The 26,692-nt window shown below is 35.4% G+C and overlaps 1 protein-coding gene across 1 annotated transcript in view; it reads right to left on the bottom strand.

Annotated features, from left to right (window-relative positions):
- Positions 1 to 15,530: 15,530 nt before the first annotated feature.
- LOC141517668 (spermatogenesis-associated protein 4-like) overlaps positions 15,531 to 26,692 on the bottom strand; it is a 31,851-nt gene continuing 20,689 nt past the window's right edge. The window contains exons 5-6 of the mRNA XM_074228934.1: positions 19,974 to 20,084; positions 15,531 to 15,661 (exon numbers count right to left, since the gene is read on the bottom strand). Of these exons, the coding sequence (XP_074085035.1) occupies positions 15,546 to 15,661; positions 19,974 to 20,084 (227 nt within the window). The 3' untranslated portion in view covers positions 15,531 to 15,545. The remainder of the gene's footprint in view (positions 15,662 to 19,973; positions 20,085 to 26,692) is intronic.

Below are 26,692 nucleotides of genomic sequence, written 5' to 3'. Positions count from 1 at the left end.
TCATAATTCCAAAGGAGGAAAAACTAACAGGAGAGAATGATTGTCTACCTGAGTCTCATCAACAAGAAGAATTGCAGACATGATTACTAAGTTGCTATCAGTAACTTTTTAAAATATTATGGAGGGCAGCTAGGTGGTGCAGTGGATAGAGCAAAGGTCCTGGAGTCAGGTGGACCTGAGTTCAAATCCAACTTCAGACACTTAATAATTGCCTAGCTGTGTCATTTAATCCCATTGCCTTAAATAAATATAAAAAAGATTAAGAAAAGCAAAAGTACAAAAGAGGAACGAATGTCCCAATTTTCAATACAAGGGAGAATGGAGGATACAAATTATAGACCAGTGAATTTGACTTCCATTCAGAAAAACTTCAGAATGCACTTTTAAGGGAATTATTCGCAAACACTTTGGGAAGTCAAGACCACAATAAACCAAGTTGACCATCAAAAACAGGTCATAGTAGATTAAAATAATATCCTTTTTCTTTTCTTTTTTGGAGGGGATGAGTAACTAGTCTGGTAGATCAAAAATACTACAGATGTAATACACTTAGATTTTTGCAAAGTATCATTTGACAAAATCTCTCATGCTACTCTTGGAGATATATGGGCTGATGGAACCAAAAAGTAGTCATTAATGAGTAAATTTCAACTTGTGCTGTAATTTGAGTAGATTATTTGAGGAACTGTGGATGGTCCTGTGATATCCAACTTTTTATCAATAACTTGGATAAAAGCATTGGCTTGTTCAAAATATAGATGGCATGGAAGTATAATCAGATGATAATTTCAATGTCATCATCTGGACTTCAAAATATTTCAAAAGACCAGAATAATGGGTCAAGCCAAATAATATTAAGTTTAACAGAGATAGATGTAAAGTCTACATTTAGGTTTAAAAAATCAAATTCAAAATAAAGAGGGAACTAGAACTAGACAACAGTTCCTATGAAAAAGATGTGAATATTTTAGTATACTACAACATCATTTTGTGAAATGCAAAGCTTTTCTGCACTATATCAAGAGATCATAAATCCAGAACAAGGAACATAATAGTTCTGTTGCAGTGTGCTTGGGCAAACGTTTTGGGTTAGTACTTTTATCAATTCTTAGTAGCACATTTGAGTAAAGATATTGACAAGATGTAATGTGTCCAGAAAAGAGGAACCAGGATGATGGGAGCACCGGAAAAAGATACTATATGAGATTTAGTTTAAGAAACTTATGTAAAGGTTGAAGTTATAAAGAGGCAGATTTAGATTTGATATAAAGAACAACTTCATAATAGATTAGAACTATCTAAAAATGAAATATGCTACCTCAAAAGGAAATGAATGTTTATTCACTTGGAGATCTTCAAGCTAAGGCTCGAAAACTGGGTTGGATTAATAGGCCTCCTAGATATTTTCCTGTACTGAAATTCTGTGAATTTGGCATAACATCAAGAGATTATAACATCCAGAGGGGAAAATGGAGAAAGAAATGAGAGTGATGAGGAAAATCATGGAAAGAGAATCAACATCTTGGTAAAAGAGGTACAAATAATATTGAAGAAAACAAAAAACCAAAACTGGACAAATTGAAAAGGAGGTATATAAGTTCTCTGAAAAAATAATTCCTTAAAAATTGGAATTGGACAAGTGGAAACTGACTATGAGACATCAAGAAACAATAAAACAAAATCAGAAGAATGAAAAATAGAAGAAAATGTAAAATGTTCATTGGAAAAAAACATGATCTGGAAATAGTTGAAAGATAGACAACCTAAGAATTAACTCAGTTACCTGAAAAGATTTTTAAAAAGAGTTTAAAAGGTGTGCTAGATGGCCCAGAGGAGAGAGTGCTAGCCCTGAAATCAGGAAAACCTGAGTTCAAATTCAGCCTTAGACACTTAATAATTACCTTGGGCAAGTCACTTTAACCCCATTGCCTTGCAAAAAAACAAAAAAGAGCCTGGACATCATAGTTCATGAAATTATCAAGGGAAACTACTACAAGGTCCTAGAACCAGAGGGAAAAAATAAAAATAGAAAAAAAATCTACCAATCATTTCTTAAAAGAGATCCCCAGATGAAAACTCCCAGGAATTTGTAGTTAAATTCCAGAGTTCCCAGATCAAAGAGAAAATATTGCAAGCAGCCAGAAAGAATTCAAATAACATTTCTGAGGCAATCAGAGTTAAGTAACACATAAGTGTTGAGTATCTGAGGTTGGATTTGAATTTAAGTCCTCAGGGCTTGTGCTTATCCACTGCACCACCTAATTGTTCCAGTTCTACTGGTTCATATCTGGCCATTGGACCCAGATGACGACACTGGAGGAAAAAGTTAGACTTGTGTCTTTGCAAAGCACCTGCCTCACTCAAATCCAATTCACGTGTATGTCATGGCATCACCTCCCGGATGTCATGGTCTTCTTTGAGAATGAAGTAAAACAAGAACACAAGATTTAGCAGCTTCTACATTAACATATATGAGGTCTTGGAATGTGATATTCTATGGGGCAAAGGAACAAGGATTAAAATCTATAATCACCTAATCCAGCAAAACAATATAATCTTTGGGGGGGGATGGATATTCAATGAAAAAAAAAAGATTTTAGGGATCCCTGATGAAAAGATCAAAGCTAAATCTTTTAAGAATTCTGATATAAGACTCTAGAGAAATATAAAAAGAGAAATCATAAGGGATTCACTAATATTAAAATGTTTATATTTCTATATGGAAAGATGATACTTATAATTCCAAAGAACTTTCTCATTAAAACAGAAATATAATTAGACAGCAAAGATGGGGATTGATCATGAAGGGATAGCTTAAAAATTAATGGAGGAAAAAGATATATATATATTAGGAAAAGGGAGAAGGGAGAGTTAGAATGGAGTAAATAATCTCACATAAAAGAGGCACAAAAGGAAAAGATTTTTCCTGTAGAATGGAAAGATGGGTATAACACTTGAATCTTACATTTACTAGAATTGGTTCAAAGAGAAGTTGGATATAGAAATCTCTCACTAAATAGGGAAGCAGGAGGGGAGATAGGTAAGAGGAGAGGACGTTTACAGGGATGGTAGCTTAGGATAGGTGGGAGTAAGATGAAAGACAGACTTTTGAAGAGGGAGAGAAGGATTAAATGGTGGGCAGTGGGATGGAGGGAAATACACAGTAATCACAACTGTAACTGGGAATGAGAGGAACTCATTTATAAAACAAAAGCAAATAGCAGAGTGGAATAAAACCCAGAATCTTACAATATATTGATTTCAAGAAACAGAGATACATACACAAAGTAAATATAAGGGTCTGAAGAAGAATCTATGCTTCAGCTGAAGGGAAAAAAGCAAGGATATCTATCATAATCTCAGATAAAGCAAAAACAAAAATAGTTCTAATTAAAGAGCTAAGTATAAGAAACTACATCTTGCTAAAAGATACTTTGGTCAATAAAGTAATATCAATACTAAACATTTGTTCCAAATTATATAGCACCCAAATGCTTTAAAAGTATTTTTACAATTACATGTAAAGATAGTTTTCAACAGTCATTTTTGTAATATTTTTGTATTCAATATTTTTCTCCTTCCCTCCCTTACTTCCCACAGTAAGTAATCTTATATAGCTTATTCATGTGCAATCATGTTAAACATATTTCTATATTAGTCAGGTGAAAAAAGAATCAAAACAAAAGGGAACAAACTTCAAGAAAGAAAAACAAAAATTTTTTTAAATAGTATGCATCCAAATTTTTTAATGAAAAAGTAATGAGTTATAGGAGGAAATTATAAAATTATATTAGTGGGAGACTTTAATTTTGCCCTCTCAGAACTTGATTCATCTAGCTATAAATAAGAAAAAAGGAGGTGAATGCAATTACTAAAAAGACAGATATGAGAGTTCTGAAGAAAATTGAATGAGAATAGCAAGGAGTATATTTTTTTCTCAGGGGTAAATGACATTTACCCAAAACTTGATTATGTAATTAGGCATTAAAACCTCACCATCAAATGCAGAAAAAATAAATATTAATGCATATTTTTCAAATTATAATGCAATACAATTATATTCAATTAAAGGCTGTGGAAACAGATACTAAATAATCTAATACTGAAAAATGAATGGATCAAAGAATAAATCAAGGAAAAATAATTTCATTAGAGAGAATGAAAGAATGAAAGAGCATACCAAAATTTTGGGGATACAACCAAATCAATACTTGGAGAAATTTTTACATCTCTAAACACTTACAATCAATAAAATAAAGAACAGATCAATGAATTCGACAGCCAAATTTAAAAAAAAAACACTAGGAAAACGACAAATTAAAAATCTTCAATTAATCACCAAACTTGAAATCCTGAAAATCAAAGGAAAGGATAATAACGTCGAAAGAAAACCACTTAACTAATAAATAAAACTAGGAGCTAGTTTTATGAAAAAAGAACAAGAAAATAGATTAAACATTGCTTTATTTGACTTTTAAGAAGAAAGCATAAAAATAATCAGTATCAAAAATGAAAATTCATTATCTCTAAGATGAAATTAAAACAATACTTAGGGCCTCTTTTGCCAAATTATAAACACCAAAACATCTGAAAATCTAAGGAAATAGATGAATATTTATGAAAATAAAATTGCCCAGATTAATAGAAGTGGTAATGAAACAGTTAAATAACCTTCTTTTAAAAAGAAGAAATTGAACAAGTCATCAATGAACTGCCTAAGAAAATTCCTCAGGATCATATGAATTCAGAAGTGAATTCAACCAAGGATTTAAAGAACAATGTATTTCAATACTATATATATTATTTGGAAAAATAGACAAAGAAGGATTCCTACCAAATATGGAGGAAGAGGGAAAAACAAAGAAAGGAAACTATACAGATCATTTTCCTTAATGATCACAATTTTAAAATAAAATATAGCAAGGAAATTAGAGCAACATATCACAATGACCAGATGTTATTTATACCAGGAATGAAAGGTTGATTCAATATTAGGAAAACTATCAGCATAATTGTTAATATCAATAACAAAAGCAACAAAATCATAAGATTATCTCAATAGATACAGAAAAAGCTTTTGATGAAATACAACTCTTATTCCTATTAAAATGCTGGAAAAACATAGGAATAAATTGAGCTTTCCTTAAAATGGAAAGTAGTTTTAATCTAAAACTATCATCAATCATTATCTATAGCAGGAATAAACTATAAGCCTTTCCAATGATATTAAGGGTGAACAAGGATGCCATTATCTTAAGATATTATTCAGTATTGAACTAAAAATGCTAGCTATAGTAATAAGAAAAGAACTTTAATGAATTAGATAGGCAATAAGGCAACAAAATTTATTCTTTGCAGATAATATGATAGCATAGAGAATCCTAAAGAATTAACTAGGGGCGGCTAGGTGGCATAAGTAGATAAAGCACCGGCCCTGGAGTTCAAATCTGGTCTCAGACACTTAATAATTACCTAGCTGTGTGGCCTTGGGCAAGCCACTTAACCCCATTTGCCTTACAAAACCCTAAAAAAAAGAATTAACTAAAAAATTAGATTTACCGCAAAATTGCAGAACAGAAAATAAACCAAATCATTAGAATTTCTATATATTACCAACAAAGTAGGTTGAATCAATATAATAAAATGATAATTCTACCTAAATTGAATGTCCTTTTCAAAACTAAACCAATCAACCTTGAAAAAATGATAAAATTCATCTGGGAATAATATAATGTCAAAAATGTCAAGGGAGGGAGGCTTCCAGGGCAGAGTTAAGTTGGCAGCATGAAGTTATCATGCTCCCAGAGCTTTTCCCTACACAACATTAAATGAAGCCTATACACAGATATTAAAGCTATAGATCCCAGCAAAAAAAAAAAAAAAAGACAAGATCAAAAAAAAATTTTTAATTGAAGACAGTGTGCAGGATCTTTAGTGAAGATTTGTCTCTTTGGGAGAAAAGGGGACGTAAAGCCCAGCTACACTGAAGAACTGGAAGGCCAGCAGGAGGCTTCTAGCCATCATGCAGTCCTGGTCCTGGCAGCTAGATAGCAAGCTAGCAAGGAGGGATCTAACCTCAAACAAAGACTGAACCCTGGGAAAACCCCACTGGATTGGGAACATACTATTGCATAGGCAGAGCCATAAAAGAGGAAATAAAATTCTGCATAGGCATAGCCTGGGCTTATAGGCAACATCTTGGCCAGTGATAAAGCCAGGGATCAGACCCAGCTCCAGCACAAAAGGCTTGAGTCTATACTTCCTATACCCGAGGAGCAGAACTCAAACAATCAAAAAAAGCTCAAAGAGTGCAATGATAAAAATGCTACCTCGGAAGAAAAAAAAAGTGACAAATTACCTACATGGGAAGTCTTAAAGAATTCTATGAATTGGACTCAAATCCAAAACCTCAAAGAAGACCTTAAAAAGGAATTTAAAAACCAAAGAACAGGAGCAACTAGGTGGCATAGTAGATAGAGTACTGGCTCTGGAGTCAGGAGGACCTGAGGTCAAATGCCGTCTGACACTTAATAATTACCTAGTTGTGTGACTTTGGGCAAGTCACTTAATCCCATTGCCTTAAATAAAATTTTAAATAAAAAAAATAAAGAAGAGAGGAAGAAGAAAAAATTGGAAAAAAAGAAATGAGAGCCATGCAGGAAAATTATGAAAAACTTGACAAAAGAAATTAACTCCTTTAAAAGTAAAAACAGACAACTGCAAAAGGAATGCAATTCTTCAAAAAATAAAGTCAATCGACTAGAAAAGGAATACAACTCATCTAAAACTCAAATTGACCAATTAGAAAGGGAATGAAACTCAGCAAAAGGTAAAATTAACCAAGTGGAAAAGGAAACACAAAAGCTAACTGAAGAAAATAAAACTAAAAATTAGAATTAGACAAATAGAAACTAATAAATCTATGAAACATCAAAATTCCATCAAAGTAAAAAGGCTTAAAAAATGGAAGAAAATATAAAGTACTTTTTAGGAAAAAGAAATGACCTGGAAAATAGATCCAGAAGAGATAATTTATGAATTACTGGTCTACTAGATTAAAAAAAAAAGAGCCTGGAAAATGTATTTCAGGAAATTATCAGGGAAAACTGTCCGCTAGATCAAGAAGACAAAATAACCATTGAAAGAATATGCAAAATTCCTCCAGAAAGAGACCCCCAAGATAAAAACTCCAAGTACTATCAGCTAAATTCCCAGAATTCTCAAATTAAGGAGAAAGTACCATAAGCAACAAAAATGAAGCAATTTAAATACAAAGAAAGCACAATCAGCATTACATAGCACTTCAACATTGAAGGAATAGAGGACCTAGAATACTATATTTTGGTGGGCAAAGGATCTTGAATTCCAACCAAGAATTTACTATTCTGCAAAATTCAGCATATTCTGTCAGAAGAAAAGATGGATATTCAAGGAAACAAAGGACTTCCAAAATTTCTCATAAAAAGACCAGAAATGAACAGAGAATTCAATTTTCAAATACAAGACTCAAGAGATACATAAAATGATAAATGGAGGGGGGTAACCTCCAAAACAAATATTTGTCAAGAATATTAAAGTATATATAACACTATAAAAGAAAATAACATAACTTTTGAGAATTGTATTTCTCTTAGGATAGTTAATGTGTTGAATATAGTTGAAAAGATGGAATTTAGAGGATATGGGTATGGTTGGTTCTTGTCCTATCAAAGAAGATAAAAATGATATCACTATGTTTGAAACAAATTACAGGGTATCTGACTGTGACTGATCAGACCAATAAAAGCTCAGAAGATTCTATCACAGATCATACATAAATTGGACAAGTGAAAAGCTGGCGTTTACTCTAAACTTATCATGTTTCCTTTGAGATACCTTAATTCTACTTTTCTCATAGAGCTCAGTACTTTCTCTGATGAAGGCATCCTATACTGGGCAGTCCTGTGCTAGTGTCTCCCATTCCTTACATTCAGTTGTAAGAGAGACATTCAGAGTGTTCCAGTACTTAAAGACTCTATGCTTAATTAAATCCAAAGTGACTTTACTAGATACTTAGAAATACTTAAGCCATGGGGCAGAATGTGGAAATCTACTTAGAATTTATCTCAATCCATACTTTAGTTAGGGTTTAAGTACCATTGATGGGGTGCTAAAGGGGGTGAGTATGGGAGAGAGTATGCTGGGGGTGGGGTGGGGAAGGAGGTACAAATAGTTCAAGAAATGATTTTGCTTTGCATGATGCTTTGACTCATGAGGATTGTGTGTTCATGGAGGTTACTTAAGTGATTATAATTTGATGTAATTCATGATTCTTGAGAAATGTATTTCAAATTAGACAGAAGGGGGAGGGTACTTAGTGATTATGAAGCATTGTTGCTTATCAAGCAAGCAACCAACCAACCAATCAGTCAACCTTTGATTGATGGTACTTTGATTGATAGTATTTCAATAAAGTTAGATAAAAGGAGTATAATTTGATAAAAACATATAAGTATAAGACAAGGTTGAGGTTAAAACAATAAAAAAATAAAAGGCAGAAGAAGGCTAGGCATTAGTGAATAAATAACACCAGGTGAAGAAGCACAAATATCTATTGCAATAGTGGGAAAGAAGAGAGGGTGTGAACACTGAGTAAATCCTATTCAATAGGTTTAAACAGAGAAGGAATAAGATACATTTCCAATTGTGAAGTGGGGTGGGAGAAAGAAGGGAAAGAAAAGGGAAGAAGGGACTGATAAAAGGGAAGGTGGAGGTATAAGCGAAAATAAACTGAAAGTTAAAATTTTAAAGAAAAAGGGGGAAAGCGAGTAAAACATTGGTTAGGAAGAATAAAAGGAAAGGAAAGAAAAAAGTATAAATGAGAAAGCTAGCATGGAGGGAAGTACAGAATTGGTAATCTTTTTTTTTCTTTTTTACAGAATTAGTAATCTTAACTATAAATTGTGAATGTGATGCACTCTCCCATAAAATGTAAAAGGAGAGCAGAATAAATTAAAAATCAGAATCCTATGATATATTGTTTACAAGAAACATATTTGAAGCAGGGTAAAGATAAAAGACTGGAGCAAAATATATTTTACTTTAGTGGAAGAAAAAAATCAGGGGTAGCAATCCTCATCTCAGACAAAAGCAAAAGGAAAGCTACATCTTCTTAAAAGGTATATAGGCAATGGAGTTACATCATTATTAAACATACATGCACCTAGTAATGGAGCATCCAAATTCTTAGAGGAGTTGAAAGAATTACAAGGAGACCTGGCAAAAATTTATTAATGGGAGACTGCAATCTCCCTCTTTCAGAACTAGATAAATATAACCACAAAATAAACAAGAAGGAAGTTAAGAAGGTAAATGAAATCTTAGAAAACTTAAATATGATAGACCTCTGGAGAAAAATTAAATTTAATATTTATATATTTTCATTTTGTACAAATAGTGTTTTTTTATACATTAATAAAATATTCTTGTTTAAGAGTAAACAAAATACCCCCTCCCCCCCAAAAAAATATGGACTCACTTGAGCGATAAAGTAAAGGGGAGAGAAAAAAATTAAAATTAAAATTAAAAAAATAGTAATAATTGTAGGTATGGCCAGGTGGCACAGTGGACAGAGCACCAGCCCAGGAGCCAGGAGCACCTGAGCCCATATCCGGCCCCGTACACCCAACAATCACCAAGATGTGTGACATGCAAGCCACTCCAACCCCACTGTCCTGCAAAAACCAAAAAAAGGAAAAAAAACACCTAAAATAAAATAAAATAGTGATAATAGTAGGGGCTGCTGGATGGTAGACAGAGCACTGGCCCTTGAGCCAGGAGCACCTGGGCCCAAATCCAGCCTCAGACACCCAATGGATCACCCTGCTATGCGGCCCCAGGCAAGCCATCCAGTCCCATTTTCCCTGCACCCCCCAAAAATAATTAAAAATGTGCTTTAGTCTGTGTTCCAACACCACCAACTCTGTTGCAGGTGGATCACATTCTTTATGATAAGTCCATCACAAAAGTTACTTCCATATTTTTCCACCATTGCCATTGCTGCTCGCAATTCACTCCTTTTGTATTTCTTCACTACCATATACTATATTTTCTCTCTCCTTTCACTCTGACTCTGCTGTAGGGTAGCTGAGGTGGCGCAGCAGACAGATCCCTGGCCCTGGGGCCAAGAGGGCTGGAGCCCCCATACCACCCCTTAGGCCCAGCATCCACATGGCCCTATGGTCCCGGACAGGCCATCCAATCCCAGCCCCTTGCAAGAAGTAAAAAAAGAAAATGTGTTATATCTGACCATTCTCCCCCAATGATCCATCCTCTCCTCCTTCATTCACATCCCCACCCCTTCTTCTTCTCTCTCTCCTTCCCCCCTCTTCTTACTCCAATGTCTATACCCCATTGAGTATATATGCTGTTTCCTCTCCTAGCCATCTCTGATGAGAGCAAAGATTCCCTCATTCCCCCTTGCCTTCCCCCCTTCCATATCATTGCAATAGCTCATTGTAACAAAGAAAAATCTTATTATATGAAATATCTTGGCCTATGCCTCCCTCTCCTTTTTCTTTCTCCCATTACATTTACCTTTTTGCTATTGACTCCATTTTCCCACCATATTTTATCTTCAAATTCAGCTTTCTCCTGTGCTTCATCTATAAAAGCTCCTTCTACCTGCTCTGTTAATTGAGAAGGTTCATATGAGTATTATCAGTGTCATTTTTCTATACAGGAATACATGCAGTTCATCATCATTAAGTCCCTCATATTTTCCCCTTCTCCTCCAATCTCTGTGCTTCACCTGAGACCTGTATTTGAAGATCAAATCTTCTGTTCAGCTCTGGCCATTCCAACAGGAACATTTGAAATTCCCCTGGTTCATTGAAAGTCCATCTTTTTCCCTGGAAGAGGACATTCAGTTTTGCTGGGTAGTTGATTCTTGGTTGCATTCTAAGCTCTTTTTGACTTCTGGTATATTATATTTCAAGCCCTACAAGCTTTTAATGTAGTTGCTGCTAAGTCCTGTGAGATCCTGAGTGCAGCTCCATGGTATTTGAATTGTGTCCTTCTGGCTGCTTGTAATATTTTCTCTTTGACTCGGGAGTTCTGGAACTTGGCTATAATATTCCTGGGGGTTGTTTTTTGGGGATCTCTTTCTCAGGGGGATCTGTGGATTCTCTCCATTCCTATTTTTGCCCTCTGCTTCTGGGATATCAGGGCAATTTTCCTGTAGTAATTCTTTGAAAATGATGTCAAGGCTCTTTTCCTGATCATGAATTTCAGGTATTCCAATAATTTTTAAATTTTCTTTCCTAAGTCTGTTTTCCATTTCAGTTGTTTTTTCAATGAGATGTTTCACATTTTTTTCTAATTTTTCATTCTTTTGGTTTTGAAGTATTGAGTCCTCATTTCTCATAAATTCAGCAATCTCCCTGAGTTCTATTCTTTGAAGGATTTGTTTTCCTCAGAGAGATTTCTTATCTATTTTTCCATCTGGCCAATTCTGCTTTTTAAAGAATTCTTCTCCTCAATAACTTTTTGAACTGTTTTATCCATTTGACCTAAGCTGGTTTTTAGCATATTATTTTCTTCAGTATTTTTTTGGATTTCCTTGACTAAGCTGCTGACTTCATTTTCATGTTTTTCCTGCATCTCTCTCATTTCTTTTCCCAGTTTTTCTTCTCTCTCATTTTATTTTCATAGTCTTTTTTTTAGCTCTGTCATAGCCTGAGCCCAATTTCTGTTTTTTCTTGGAGTCTTTAGATGCAGGAGCTTGTGCTTCCTCATCTTCAGACTGAATGTTTTGATCCTTCTTGATCTCACAGGCAAAATAATTCTCAGTGGTGTTCCTCTTGTTTCTCTGCTTGCTTATTTTCCCAGCCTAAGCATGACACTCCCACAAGGATCTCAGTGTGTGAGCCTCTGTCCTCCCTCCTGGTCTGTGAATGACCATAAGTGCCCCCTTCTGTCACAGGGCTGAGGTTGGGGGGCTGCTGTTCTATTGGGGGGCCTAGACTGCAATCAGGATCTGAATGTGGTCAGAACCCCAGAGTCCTGTTCCAGGGGCTGAGGACAGAGCTTGGCAGCCTCTCTTCACTCCCCTCCCTAGGCTCTGCACTCATGCCCTGGGGGCTCCTGCTTACCAGCTTCTGCTTCCTGTTCCTGGATCTGGGCTGCTGCAGATCACACTGCTCGCTGTGTGCCCTGAGGGCTGGACTTCACGTGCTCACTCTGGCAGAGGTGCCCCTGCTCTTCCCCCAAGTTGTGCCCAGTGCTCCCCAAGGCAAAGGTCAGGAAACTCCCCCCCCAGCGAGGCTCCTAGTGCCCTGGGGCTGCCTCCGGGAGGCTGAAGTTCTTTAGCTCTGGCAGGCCTCCCTTCCGACCCCGGGGAGCAGAGCCTTTCTGCTCTTTTCCAGGTTACCTTGAGTAGGAGAACTGCTTCACTGTGTCCCTCTGTGGGTTTTGTCTCTCGAAAATTTAGTTAGAGTCCTTAGTTTATAAATTTTATGAGAGAGTGCCTAAGAGAGGATCCTCTCTTGTCCCATCTTGGCTCTGCCCCCTCTGGAGAAAAATTAATGGGGATTTCTCAGCAGTACATGGCACCTATACTGAAACTGACCATTTACTAGGGCATAAAAACCTAATAATCAAATGCAGAAAGGCAGAAGTAATAAATACACACTTCTCAGACCAAGATGTAATAAAAATTGCATGTAATAAAGGGTCATGAAAAGTTACACTAAAAACTAATTGAAAACTAAATAAGTTTATCTAAAATAATGGGTGGATCAAACAGCAAATAATAGAAATAATAATTATATCCAAAAAAATGATATTAATGAGAATCATACCAAAATTCATGGGATGCAGCCAAGGCAGTTTTGAGGAGAAACTTTATATCTCTAAATGCCTTTAAGAATAAAACAGAAAAAGAGGAGATCAATGAATTGGGTATGTAACTAAAAAGCTAGAGAAAGACCACATTAAATATCCTCAATTAAGTACCAAATTAGAAATTCTGAAAATCAAGGAAGAGATTAATAAAATGGAAAGCAAGAAAATCATTGACCTAATAAATAAAACTTAGTTGGTTTTTATGAGAAACCAATTAAATAGATAAACCTTTAGTTAATCTGATTTAAAAAAAAAGAAAGACGAAAAACAAATTACCAGTATCAAAAATAAAAAGGGTAAATTAAACTCACCACCAAAGAGGAGGGAATTTAAGAGATAATTCAGTTATTTTGCCTAACTGTGTGCTAATAAATTTGATATCCTAAATGAAATGGATGAATATTTACAAAAAAACACAAACTTCCCAGATTAACAGAAGAGGAAATAAAATATTTTAGCTGATTTCAGAAAAAAGAATTGAAGAAACCATCAATAAATTCCCAGGGGTGGCTAGGTGGCACAGTAGATAGAGCACCGGCCCTGGAGTCAGGAGTACCTGAGTTCAAATGCGGCCTCAGACACTTAAAAAAAATTACCTAGCTGTGTGGCCTTGGGCAAGCCACTTAGCCCCATTGCCTTGCAAAAATCTAAAAAAATAAAAAATAAAAAAAATAAATTCCCCTAAGAAAAATCTCCAGGTTCAGATAGATTTACAAACAATTAAAGAACATTTAATTCCAATTCTACATAAGCTATTTTTTAAAAAATAGAAGAAATTATGTCAAATTCCTTTTATGACACCAATATAGTGCCAGCATCTAAACCAGGAAGAACCAAAACAGACAAAGAAAATTATAGAGCAATCTCCCTAATGAACACTGATGCAAAAATCTTATATAAAACTTTAGCAAAGAGATTACACCAGATTATTACTAGGGTAGTACACCATGATCAGGTAGGATTTACACCAAGTAGGCAGGGATAGTTCAATATCAGAATAATACTCAACGTAATTGAACAAATCAATAACAAAAAGCAACAGAAATGAGATGATGCAGATAAATCATGAGAACCAAGTCAGCAGCTTGGTGAAAGAAATACAAAAAAAAAAAAAAAAAAAAACAACTGAAGAAAATAAAATAAAATAAAAATAAAAGTTTAGGCCAAATGGAAAAAGCTGCCAGAAACCAACAATTCAACTACCTTGGCTCTATAGTCAGGATTACACAGGATCTGACAGCATCTACATTAAGAACTCATAGGAATTGGAATACGATATTCTGGAAGGCAAAAAATCTTGGTTTACAACTAAGAATCAACTACCCAGAAAAACTGAACATCCTTTTTCAAGGGAAAATATGGACTTTCAATGACACAGGGGACTTTCAAACTTTCCTATTGAAACAACCAGAGCTGAACAGAAAATTTAGTCTCCAGGGACTCAGGTGAACCATAGAGGGGGTGAACAAGAAGAACTAGTTATGAGGAACTTAATGATGTTGAACTGTCTATATTCCTGCATGGGAAGAAGATACTGGTAACTCATATGAACTTTCTCATTCATAAGAGCAGTTAGAAGGAGCTTATATAGACAAAGCACAGAAAGGAGCTGAATATAATGATATAATATAGTAGTAATAATAATATGGAGTCAATGGGTGATAAAGGAAAGTCCTGGGAGGAAGGGAAAGGAGAGGAAGAAGGGGCTAAGGTATTTCACACAAGAGTCAAGATAAAACTTTCACAATGGAGAAGAATGGGGGGAAGGTGAGGGGTAATGAGTGAGCCTTCATTCTCATCAGAAATGACTCAAAGAGCCATTGTGCATGTTATAAATACACTTAATAGGATATAGAAATATATCTTACCCTAGGGAAAAATGAGAGAAAGGGATGGGATAAAGGGGGTATGGGGAGGGAGGGAAGGGGGGAGTAGGTGACAGAAGAGAGAGTACTCAGATCATGGGAGAGGGTACTTAGATACAACTCACTTCTGAGCAGGGACAGGGTGAAAGGAGAGAGAGAATAAAATAAATGAGAGTGGGGAGGAATTGAGTGGAGGGAAATACAGCTAGTAATAGTGACTTTAGGAAAAATATTGAAGCAACTTCTCTAGTGGTCTTATGATAAAGAAGGCAACTCATCCCAGAGACAGAGCAATTGGCATCTGAACACAGACTGAATTATACTTCTCTTTCTCACTATTCTTGATGTTTCTTATCTTTTTTGGGGGGGCATTATGTTCACTGTCACAAGATTATTGTAATAATATAAAATAAACAACCCCCCCAAACAAAGATTAAACACTTCCTAACATTGTGAGTAATCTAAGTCCAAAATAATAAACTGTCCTAAGGTAGTAAGTTTTCCAACAATGGATGGCTAGTAGTAGATGATATTGTAGAAAGGATTCCCAATTCAGAGTTCCTTTCTACTTCAGACTCAAGTATTCTAATGATAACATTTAATAAGGTGAATAATATTTCACTCTCAATTATTCATGACAATGGAAGACAGGGATGGGGGAACTCAAATACCCACTAATCTAAATAAATTTCATTTCAGTTGATTAAAAAAAAAGAGAGAAATATGGCTTTTAGCCTGCAACCATCATTTATTGTACACATTGCTTCAACACATCCATCTAGTTGATTGGATTTTCTTCTAATTCAAGGTTTCTTTTCCAGATTTTTTGAGAAGATCAATATTGATTCCAAATGGCTCTTTCTCTACTTGTTTCACGTGAATTTCTCTAACCTGGGTCTCATTGCTATCACTCTCTGTAAAATTTTAAAAAACAAACGTACGTCAAAAGTCAAATATCTGCCACAAAATCTTTATTAATATTTAATGAATGACTAAATATAAATGAATCATTCAATTTTCTTTTGTACTTCAATGATTGCAAAGTGATTACCTCACAATAATCCTGTGGGATTAGGTAGTATTATTATCACCCCCATTTCATCTGAAGAAAGGCTCAGAATTTTGATATGACTTTGACCAGGATTACCCAGGTTTCCTGACAGCAAATGTATTTTTTAAAAAATGTTTATACCAAAAACTAGTTGCAGATTTGATTTGTCAAAACATTTTATGACTACCCAATTCTGGTGAATTATATGAACATAAATGATATTGCCAAAACCCCCTAAAAGCACTGCTTTAAAAATGCAAAAAATAACTGGGGCACAAAAATGAAGACCTTAGAGTCACAGATAATATTTTCATCATTTTTATCAAAGTTAAAGGATTCAGAAGAGAGAAACAGACTTTTGGGAATAACTGGTTATAAAAAATGTCTGGGAGAGGTGGATTCAGGCTGGAGAGATAAGAAGCAATAAATGCCTGTGAGAGCTTCTTTACAAACTCTAACTGATCTAGACAATGTACCAGACTTAATTCTGATGAAAAAAATCCAGGAAAAAAAAAAGTCACAATTAGTCTTTTGTTTCACTAAGCTCAACACAAGATAACAAAGTAGTTTGTGGACAGTGGGAACACACTATGAGTGGAGGACTGGCATCCAAGGAGAGGCTAGACACCAGGGCAAGAGGGTGGTACCAGGCTCATGCCAATATCTAGGGCACTACAACAGGGACAGGCACCAACTGGCAACTTTGTTGTGCACTGTGCAGTGTCAGATTGCATATACAAGGAATAAGAAGAGGATCAGTGCCCTGCAGTGGCATTCTCAGCTAGGAAGTCCTTGGACAGTCCTGAGAAGGTGAGAAGTTCAGAAGCTAGCAGCAGCAACAAGCATTGGGCTCTCAGATCTCCCCTGCAAAGCAGGATTTCACTTCCAATGTCCAGCTCAATATGCAGAGGGATGACTGGGGTAGGAATATCAAACCAAAAGGGAACTGACATTCCTGCTTCTCTGAGCTGTCTGGAAAGGGTCGGGTCTAGCAGCATTCTACTTTTGCTCTAATCCAAACCCAGGTGAGGAACTTGTCAAATTCAGATCTGGAAGGGCAGCAGATTCTCTCCTGGATTAGACTATTCTGGGAATACTGAAAGCTTGTAGGTCCCCCCACCTGATCCTAACCTCCTAGAATAACACACTTTAAGAAAGATCAGTTCAGGTCTTTCTTCCTGAAGTACTGCCAATCCCAGCCCTAGCATGCAATATGAAGTTGGGAAGCAAGCTAAAAGAATGGACCAAAAAAGACTCCCCACTATAATGAGATGTTAGGGTGTCAAGGATCCTTAAAAATATAAATCCAGAGAATGACTCCAGAACATCTACAAGCCTTATCTCAGAGTAAAACAGAGCATGGGCACAAATTCAACTAGAATTCTTGGGAAAGATGAAGCAAAAGTTTTGGAGTTTTTAATGTGTTAATTTTTTTAATAGAATGAGAATGTTTGAAAGAAAAAAGGGGGAATTAACAGTTTGGCACAAAAAATACAAAACTTTGCCCAAGCAACAAACCCCCTAAAAATTCAAAAGATTCCATAAAACCAATGACTCTGTGAGGTAACAAACACTGTTAAAATAAAGGCACAAGTGGGGCAGCTAGGTGGCTAAGTGGATAGAGCACCAACCCTGAAGGCAGGAGGACCTGAATTCAAATTTGACCTCAGATACTTAATGATTACATAGCTGTGTGACCTTGGGCAAGTCACTTAACCCCATTGCCTTGCAAAAACCAAAACCAAAAACTAAAACAAAAACAAAAAACAAAGTCAAAAGACTGAAAGAAAGTATAAGAAAAGATAAAGTATCTCACAGCAAAAACAACTAACTTGGAAAACAGATTAAGAAGAAAAAAAAATTAAAAACCACTGGACTATTTGAGTGTTATTATTAAAAGAAAAAAAAAAGATGACAACATTGAGGACATCTGGGTAGCCCAAAGGATAGAGTGCCAAGGCCTATATTCAGGAAGATCTGAGTTCAAATCTAGCCTCAGACATTTAGTAGCTGTGTGACCCTGGGCAAATCACTTCACTCTGTTTGCCTCAGTTTCTTCACCTGTAAAATGAACTGGAGAAGGAAATGACAAATCCCAATGAGGTCAGAAAGGCTGAACCCTTAAATATTAAGACTGGAAAAAACTGGATATCACTCACCTGCCAAATCCTAGGCTGAATCTAAAAATTAGTCATCTCTTATTTTGAGGCACCTGCTTCCTACTTAGAAAAGGCTCAGTTATTTTTTAGGTATTTCTTCAAAAAGCCATAGTCCCACAACTGTATACATCTTAAGGCTTAGCAAATATGGATGGTTTAATTTGGGAATCTAATAAAAAAAAAAAACTATAATGTACCTGTAGGCTCAGACAGCTTAGACCCCAGATCAGTTCATGATTCAACCTGATTTTAAGGTGTCTATGGCAAATGAAAAATATGTACTATAATGCTTTATTATTTCCCTAATCTCCCTGAATTAGGTGAGCAATCAAAAGCACTTTAAAAAATCAGGAATAACACAATAAAAAAAATTTAAAGTGGAATGAAATGTAAAGGCTTTACTTTACAATGTATTCTGGATTACTTGTTAAATTTTTACAGGTTTTACTCCCTTAGTTGCAGGTTTGGTAAATCTGCTGTTTTTTTCCTTTTTATGTGTCAAGTAGAACTAAATAATCTCAGGTACCAAAGGAGGGCAGAAATTCCTGAAACATAATGATATCAAAGCTCCAAAGTTACCACTGAGCTGAAATGAGTTACTGGGGGAGTTCACTTTATTCATTTATCCCAAATAGAAGAAATTTAGTTTTGTCAACCAGAATCAAACAAATTGAGATTTAAAAGCATTTCTGATGACCTACAACATGTGAAATGATCTCCCTCTGCCATGACCAATGTCACCCCCCCCCACTACAACCACTTTCACAGGCTTCTCTCAATTGACTTAAAGAAGACATATCTCTGACAGAGGATTGAAAGATAAGAAGACATTAATAGTATTTCTGCTCTGAACAACTCTGACTTTACCTTCCCAGTACATCTTAATGCTGACCACATATTCCTAGTCTATTATTTCATAGGGCTTTGGGGCAAGAGAAAACTAAAGAAGGGGGAGAGGAAAATCAGGCAGGTGACATGAATGAAGTAAACAAAGAAGGTGGAAAAAAGGAACTTCCAGGAACAGTTAATACTCAGAAAGAGACAAGCAGGATTAAGCTGCCTTGTTACAAAGAAGGCTATTATTCCACAGTCTAAAACATTGGTTTGAAGGAATCATATTCATGATTGTCTCAAAAAATACACGTTCTCTGGAAAGCTCTTTCCTACTCCTACCTACAAAAAAAAGGAAAAGAAAAGAAATAAAAGGTTTATAGTTTCTACCTCTCCTTTTTCCTCCTTCAGTTCCAGGCATCTACCAAAGGAAAGAGAAAAGGGGCAGTTCCCACACTTCTTTCAACTTATCCCACTACTCCCCCTGAACCCCCTACAGATTGTTCCAGGCTGAGACACTGTTCTCTTCACCATCCTCAGTTTTTTTCTCCTTATTTTGGCACCAACTCAAGCCATACAATATTACTAGAGCCCTGTCTCAGTCCTTCATGCAGGCCATTCCATTTATTCAGTAACCCTTGCCCCAGTTCACAAGAGTCAGCACCCATGACTTGGAATTTGGATAATTCCTACTTCTAGTGGTAAGCTAAGGGGAATTTCATGGGGATCCAGGAAACTGTGTGGTTAAAAAAATAAGTCCAGAAGATAAGTCAATTAGTAATAGGACATTTATTTAGGTCAGAGGTGTCAAATATACTTGTAAACCAAAATTCTTGAGTGCTGTCAGAAACAAATTAAAATGCAACTGGAAAATATTTAACAAAATAAAAATACAACATAGATAATGTTAATATGTCGTTTTTAAAGTCAATATGTGACCCACAGGGATCCTAATTTACCTTCTTCTTGACACACTTGACTTAGATTATATCTTAGTATATGATGCATATATCAGACATTTCAATCCTACTTTTTAAATATTATTGACGGATTAATAACCAAATTTTTGAGGAAAAAATCTAGACCTATATAGTATTATGGTAATATATTTTTAAAAATAAATTGAATGATCCAAAGGTAAAATAAAAAGTTATATTTTATCAAAAAAATAAAATTAAAGTCTACCTCGTATAGGGACACATTTGTCCTTGGACAAGATACATTTTGCAAGGTCACTGATCCTTTCGGCACCATGATAAACAAGTTCTCCCACTGTTGGTTTAACATTATACCACTCTATATAAATGACAAAAAATAAAATTTTTTAAGTATGTAAGATAAGCATCCATGACCCTGCAAGAAATGAGTTTAGACTTGTCATTTTTATCTTATCATTACTACCAGATATATAAATATTAGTTAAGGATTTCATTTCATCCCACCACCACCAAATGTCCTATTATCTACCTTCAATCCAGATGTGATAAAGACATTATATGCCTAATTGTGCTAGCTATTAGGAATAGCCTAGTATTTTCCATAACTCTTACTTCAGATCACAAAAATAAATGTCATATTAAAACAAGACAGCAAATAAAAAGGAAAACAATTTATATCTTATTCTATAGGCCACACTTGAAACTGTTAAGAATACATTTTCTATATTCCCATTAAAATCTAGCTCTGGGGATTCAATGATGAAATTGAAACAGTCCCTGTCCTCAAGGAGCTTGCCTTGTCTAATGGAGACATTCACATTCTGAATAACTATTTTCATGGCAAAACAACCAAACTACTTAAGACAATAAGTCCTTATCAGTAATCCTCCTTCCATTTTTTTTTGTGTGCCTAGAGAGTTACTTATTCATTCATACATCCCCTCCACAAACCAATCTACACTGTCCAAACTTAGCTCATACAACTACATAAAATATTTTGTGTTCTAATCAAACTACACAAATCTCCCCCTTCTAATTTTTCTCTTTTATCTTCATACCTATGCTCATACCAACTGCAATGGAATGTAATTTCCTCTCCCATTTGTTGATGTTCTTCCCTTTTTTCCTCTCTAATTCAAAATATCGGCCTATGTAACTGCTTCCTTTTCCTCTCCCCACACACATACATACATCCGATAAAAATCATTTCTCTCCAGTCTCAAATTTCTCCTAGTTCATTACTTAATTCTTTCTTTAGAACATTTCTCATTCCTCTTTCAAGCCTCATAGTAATTATTTGTATGGTTGCCTTTCTCCCATTAGATTATAAATTTCTCAAGAACAGAACTATGTTGTACACTTGTTCCACATCTCAGGGATTAAAGGTGCAGTGCACCCATGTTCTAGAAAATCCACTTAAAAAATTTTGGCCCTCCCTTGATGCTAGAGAAGAAGTCTTGATTTTTTTTTTCTTTTATGGGGTGTTTATAGAAACTTATTGTAAAACTTGGATAGATATTATACAATACTATACATACATTTTATGCATTTCTGAATTTCTAAACTTTTTCTGTTCCGAATGCTGGCATTCCTATATTATCTGCAGCTTCCACAAAATACCTCCAAAATACCCATTATATTCTTATACTCACCTGTGTTATATCGAAACCATGATGGGGAAAGTCAAGATGTAGAAGGAATAACTAGTTCTCTTTCTCAGTACTTAACACTTTATTTTCTACACAATAGACACTTTAGTGTTTGTTGAACTGAAAAAAAAAATTATCTACCAGGTACAGGACACTATGACAGGATTGGAGAAGATACAAAATAAAAAAGACAAAAGTCCCTACCCTAAAGGAGCTTTTATTGCCCCCCAAATTAAAAACTAGAATCAATTTAAAGTCACAGAATTTTAGAATTGGAAAAGCTCTTATATTTTAAAGATAAGGATTCTGAACCTACAACAAAGCTATTTGCCCAAGATTACACTGGTTGATGAGTAGAAAATCTAGAATTCAAACAGATATCTGCTCAATTAAGAGAGAACTTTTTCACAACTATGTTCAATAAATGTAAAAGAGTGTTACAGAGAGACTGTATTTCTTGTCATTTTAGACCTTTAAGTATGTGCTGGGCAGCTGCTTGTTGAGACATTTTGTAAAAAGGTTTATTTCATTAAGTGAGAAGAACTAGGTGATGACCTCTAACAGAGTCTTTTCCAACTCTCAGATTTTTTGGTTTTGAGTTTTAGTTCACAAAGGGTAGAGTGAACCAAGACACCACTAGAGGGTAGCATGGAGCTACTGCCTTGCTAAGATTTTAGCTGATTTTTAGCTTTATAACTCTTGACTTTATTATTACACAACCACTAGCTCATGATGACACTGTTCTAATACACTAGTTGGTGATCAAATATTGACAGGAATGTGCTGTGTGAGGTACAGAGAGAATGCCCCTTTGACTTGATTAGAGAGTATATATAGGAGAAGGAATAATGTCTAATGAGATTGGTAGAACAGGTTGAAGGCAGGTAAGACAGATGCAGGGAGGAGGAATTTATAGTTCATTCTAGAAGCAACAGGAAAGTCACATGGTCATATCTGTGCTTCAGAAAAATTACTTTGGGAGCAGGTAGTAGAATGGACTAGAATAGTGAGACACTTGAGGTAGGAAGAGACTGACTGCTGCAATAATGTAAATGAGAGCTCATAAGACCCAGAATTAGGATGATAATTCTATGAGTAGAAAGAAGGGATTGGATTAGAGAGAAGTTGTGAAGGTAGATATGAATAGAAAGATATGGAAACTGATGGAATATATGGGGTGAGAAAGAATGAGGGATACTGGATAATTTCAAGATTAGAAAACAGGATATTTATGCCTTTGATAGAGACAGAGAGAGGTTTGGAAGAGGGGAGGGTTAGGGTGGGCAGGGGTTTGAGAAAGAGAATGAGTTTAGTTTGGAGATATTTAGTTTAAGATTCAGTATGAAATTTCTGACAGATAATTGACAATTAGACTTTAGCTCAGAGGGAAGATTTGAGCAGAATAAATGAGTGTCATCTGCATGAAGATACTAGTTAAATTAATGGGAGTTGATTATAGACTGTGTAGAGGGAAAAAATGAGAGAATATCCATAGTTGGGGGGAATGATATGGATGTTATGTTATAATATCTCAAGGCTTCAATATAGCATAGTGGATAGAAAACTGACCTCTAAGCCATGAAGACCAGAGAATGAGTCCTGGCTCTAATACACTCTGACCCTGTTACTCAGGGCAAGTCACTTAACTGACTAATCCCCTAAGCACCTCTCATTTTCTCTTTACTTCTGACTCACAGCATTTCTATCTTCCTTCAAGGCTCAAATGTTTCTTCCTATCTTTCCTGCTTTTTCCATGTGTGAGAGTTTTCTGCCTCTTAAAAAATTGTCTTTAAACTGTTTTGCATACACTTAGTATTTGAAAGGCTGCATAGAAGAGTGAATAGAGAGATGGCTTTGAGCCAAGACACCCAGGGTCCAAGTCTCTACCCTGGCTCTGTGAACCTGAATAAAATGTATTCAATCTTTCAGCACCCCAGACATTTCTCCAACACCCAAAGCTATATCTGTTTTGTGCTGGCAAAAAAGATTCCTTAACAGGAATTTCTTACACAAATGATATCTCAGGTTTGGACTAAAATGAAAAAAAAATCTTAGTATTTACTTATGTAAGTACACATTGTGTATATCCCTAATAAAAAACTTAACTTCTTGTGGGAAGGAACTGGTTTTTAAAAAAAAATTATTGTATCCTTGGTACCTGACTCTATGCTTTGAACATTTTTTTTATTTAAAAAAATTTTTTTTGGATCAGATATTTTCATTGGCATAGGGAACTCTTTGTTCCCTTAGGGACCTGACACAGAGTAGGAAGTCAACAAATGTTTAAGTTGGATTGAAAAGTATAGAAGAGAGATTATTTAGTCATGGAAAGAGGTAGTGTGAGGTGTGTCTAGAAATGGAAATAGAGAACAATAAGTCTGCCTTTGTGCTATAAGCTTTTTCAATAACAACCTCTCTCTCCCTAATTTTCAATCATTCCCTGTTCACTGGGTCCTTCCCTTCTTTTAAACATTTCCAAATTTCCCCAACTTTTAAAAACTTTCATTTGGATTACAGTCAAAATGCCTGAATGGTAGAAACACTGCTCTACTCCTACATTATTTCTCCAGCAAAACCCTAAAGTTTTCACTAGATCAAATATTGACAAAGCAATTCCACAAGAAATCAAAGTAATCAACTTCTTTAACACCAGAATTAAACAAAAACTCAGTCAGAAGCCCAAATACAGTAGAAAATACCAAATATACAAATATAACAGAAAAGGGACTGCCATCAAAGCCAGCACTGGATAGGTAAACATGCAAGCAAAGACAGATTAGGGACAAGTATAGCCTGCACAGTGTCCAAATGTAGCCACAGAGGAGGGATCAGTCAAGAAAGCCCCAGTGTATAGACCTCGGAAGTACTGGAGAGCTTCATAGGGTCTGTCAAAACCAATGTGCAGCATAATAATGGTCAGGTTAGGACATTCCAGACCAGGGGGGTCTGAGATAAAGCATATTATCATGAAATGCAAGATAGGACCCTGAATGACCCAGTGCTCTGACTTCAAGAGCCTGGGAGATAGAAATTAAAAAAAAAAAAGATAGGAATAAGCCAAACAGTCATACTATCCCAAAATGCAGCAGGAGATAGGACTTAGTCCTGGCAAAATGATAAAATTCAGAAACTAAAGCTAGATGATGAGTAAATTGTTTAGAAAATAACTACTAAAAAAGTTACTACAAATTAAAGAATTGCATTCCCTCTTCCCTCAATAGAATATGATTCCATAACAATTATAAGAACAAACTGAAAAGAAAAATTGGACTTTCAACAAGGACTAGATAAAAGCAAAAGCTAAAAAAAAGTAAATGATTTTAAAGAAAGAACTGTTTGAAGAATATACAATTTAAAAAAAGAAACTGTTAAGTCTAACTAATGGAAATCCTGAAAACTAGAAGGGGTGGCTAAAGTGGCGCAGTGGATAGAGCACCAGCCCTGGAGTCAGGAGTTCAAATCTGGCCTCAGACACTTAATAATTACCTAGCTGTGTGACCTTGGGCAAGCCACTTAACCCTATTGCCTTGTGAAAACTAAAAACAAAGGGGCGGCTAGGTGGCATAGTGGATAAAGCACTGGCCCTGGAGTCAGGAGTACCTGGGTTCAAATCTGGCCTCAGACACTTGATAATTACCTAGTTGTGTGGCCTTGGGCAAGCCACTTAATCTCGTTTGCCTTGCAAAAACTTAAAAAAAAACCCTAAAAAACCAATGACTTCAGAGCTAAGAGGAAAATGTAAATAATAATAAATAATAAAAAAAAGAAAGCATAAGAGACCTACTATCAAAAAACAAGATCAAAGGGAGATTATTTACAAATTAGTAGAGACTAAACTACCAGATTTATTAGAATCAGACGGCAAAGTGAGTATTTACCAAAAAAAAAAAAAAAAACCCTTAAAAGAAGCCCAGAAAGAAAAAAAACATTCTAGGAATGTCACAGAGAAAATCCAGGTTTAAAAAAAAAACATTTAAAAAAACCCCAAACTTTTGAAAGAATCCAGAAAGGAGCAGTTAAAGTATCAAGGGACCAGTCAGGACCAGTCAGTTAATTAGCATTTTTTTTAAAGCATCTACTATGTAAGAGGCACTGGGCATATGAAGAAAGACAAAAAACCCAGTCCTTCCTCTCAAGGAGCTCCCAATCTAATGAGGGAGACATTTAAATAATTATGTACAAATAAAATATAATCAGGATAAATAGAAGATAGTATAAAAGAAAAGACCCACCAAAAAAGTAAAGTAAAAAACGGTATTCTTCCATTTACATTCAGATTCTATCGGGTCTTTCCCTGGAGCTGGATAGCATTTTTCATCATAAAGCCTTCAGAATTGTCTTGGATCTTTGTATTGCTGAAAATAGCTAATTGCTATATCATTGCTACTATGAGCAATGTTCTCTGGGTTCTTCTCACTGCTCTTTGTATCAGTTCATATAAGTCTTCTCAGGTTTTTTTGAAAACATACTACTCAACTTTTCTTATAGAATAACAGTATTTCTTTACAATCATATGCCACAACTTGTTGAGCCATTCTCCAGTAGATGGTCATCCCCTCAATTTCCTATTCTCTGCCACCACAAAAAAAGCAGATATAAATATTTTTATATATACAAGCCTTTTTCCTTTTTTAAAAAATCTTTTTGGGATATAGACATAGTAATAGTATTACTGGGTCAAAGAGTATACACTGTTTTATAGCCCTTTGGGCATGATTCCAAATTGCTTTCCAGAATGGTTGGATCAATTTACAATTCCTCCAACAGTACATTAGGGTCCCAATTCCCTCCAACATTTGTCATTTTCCTCTTCTGTCATATTAGCTATTCTGATAGGTGTGAGCTGGTACCTCAGAACTGCTTAAACTTGCATTTCTCTAAACAAGAATGATTTAGAACATTTTTACACAAATAGCTTTTGATTTCATCTGAAAACTAACTTTTCTTGTGTTTGGGAGAAATATAATAAGTTTAGTTTAAGGCATGATGAATTTAACATTCTACTAGATAGTTCTAGTTGCCTAAAGTTCTAGATGTCTAAAAGGCATTTGGAGATCTGAACTTGGAGGTTGGGAAAGGAGTTAAGGCTAGTCAAGATTTGAGAGATAATTGAAACTGGGAGCTGATGATATCAGAAAGTAAAATACTTCATGGAAAGAAGAGGATTCAAGACAGTCTTTGAGAACCTGCAAATAGGTGAAGCAATAGGTGAAGAACCAGCAAAGAGCAAAGTGTTCAGACAGGTAGGAAAAAACCAGAAAAGAGTAGTCTCATGAAAATGTAGAGAGAAAAGATATCTAGAGAAAAAAAGATAGTG

This window comes from Macrotis lagotis, chromosome 3 (genome assembly GCF_037893015.1).
Source record: "Macrotis lagotis isolate mMagLag1 chromosome 3, bilby.v1.9.chrom.fasta, whole genome shotgun sequence".
In the NCBI taxonomy this organism is placed as follows: domain Eukaryota; kingdom Metazoa; phylum Chordata; class Mammalia; order Peramelemorphia; family Peramelidae; genus Macrotis; species Macrotis lagotis.
Note: the sequence above shows the minus strand (reverse complement) of the source record. Positions and strands in the feature narration are given on the sequence as shown.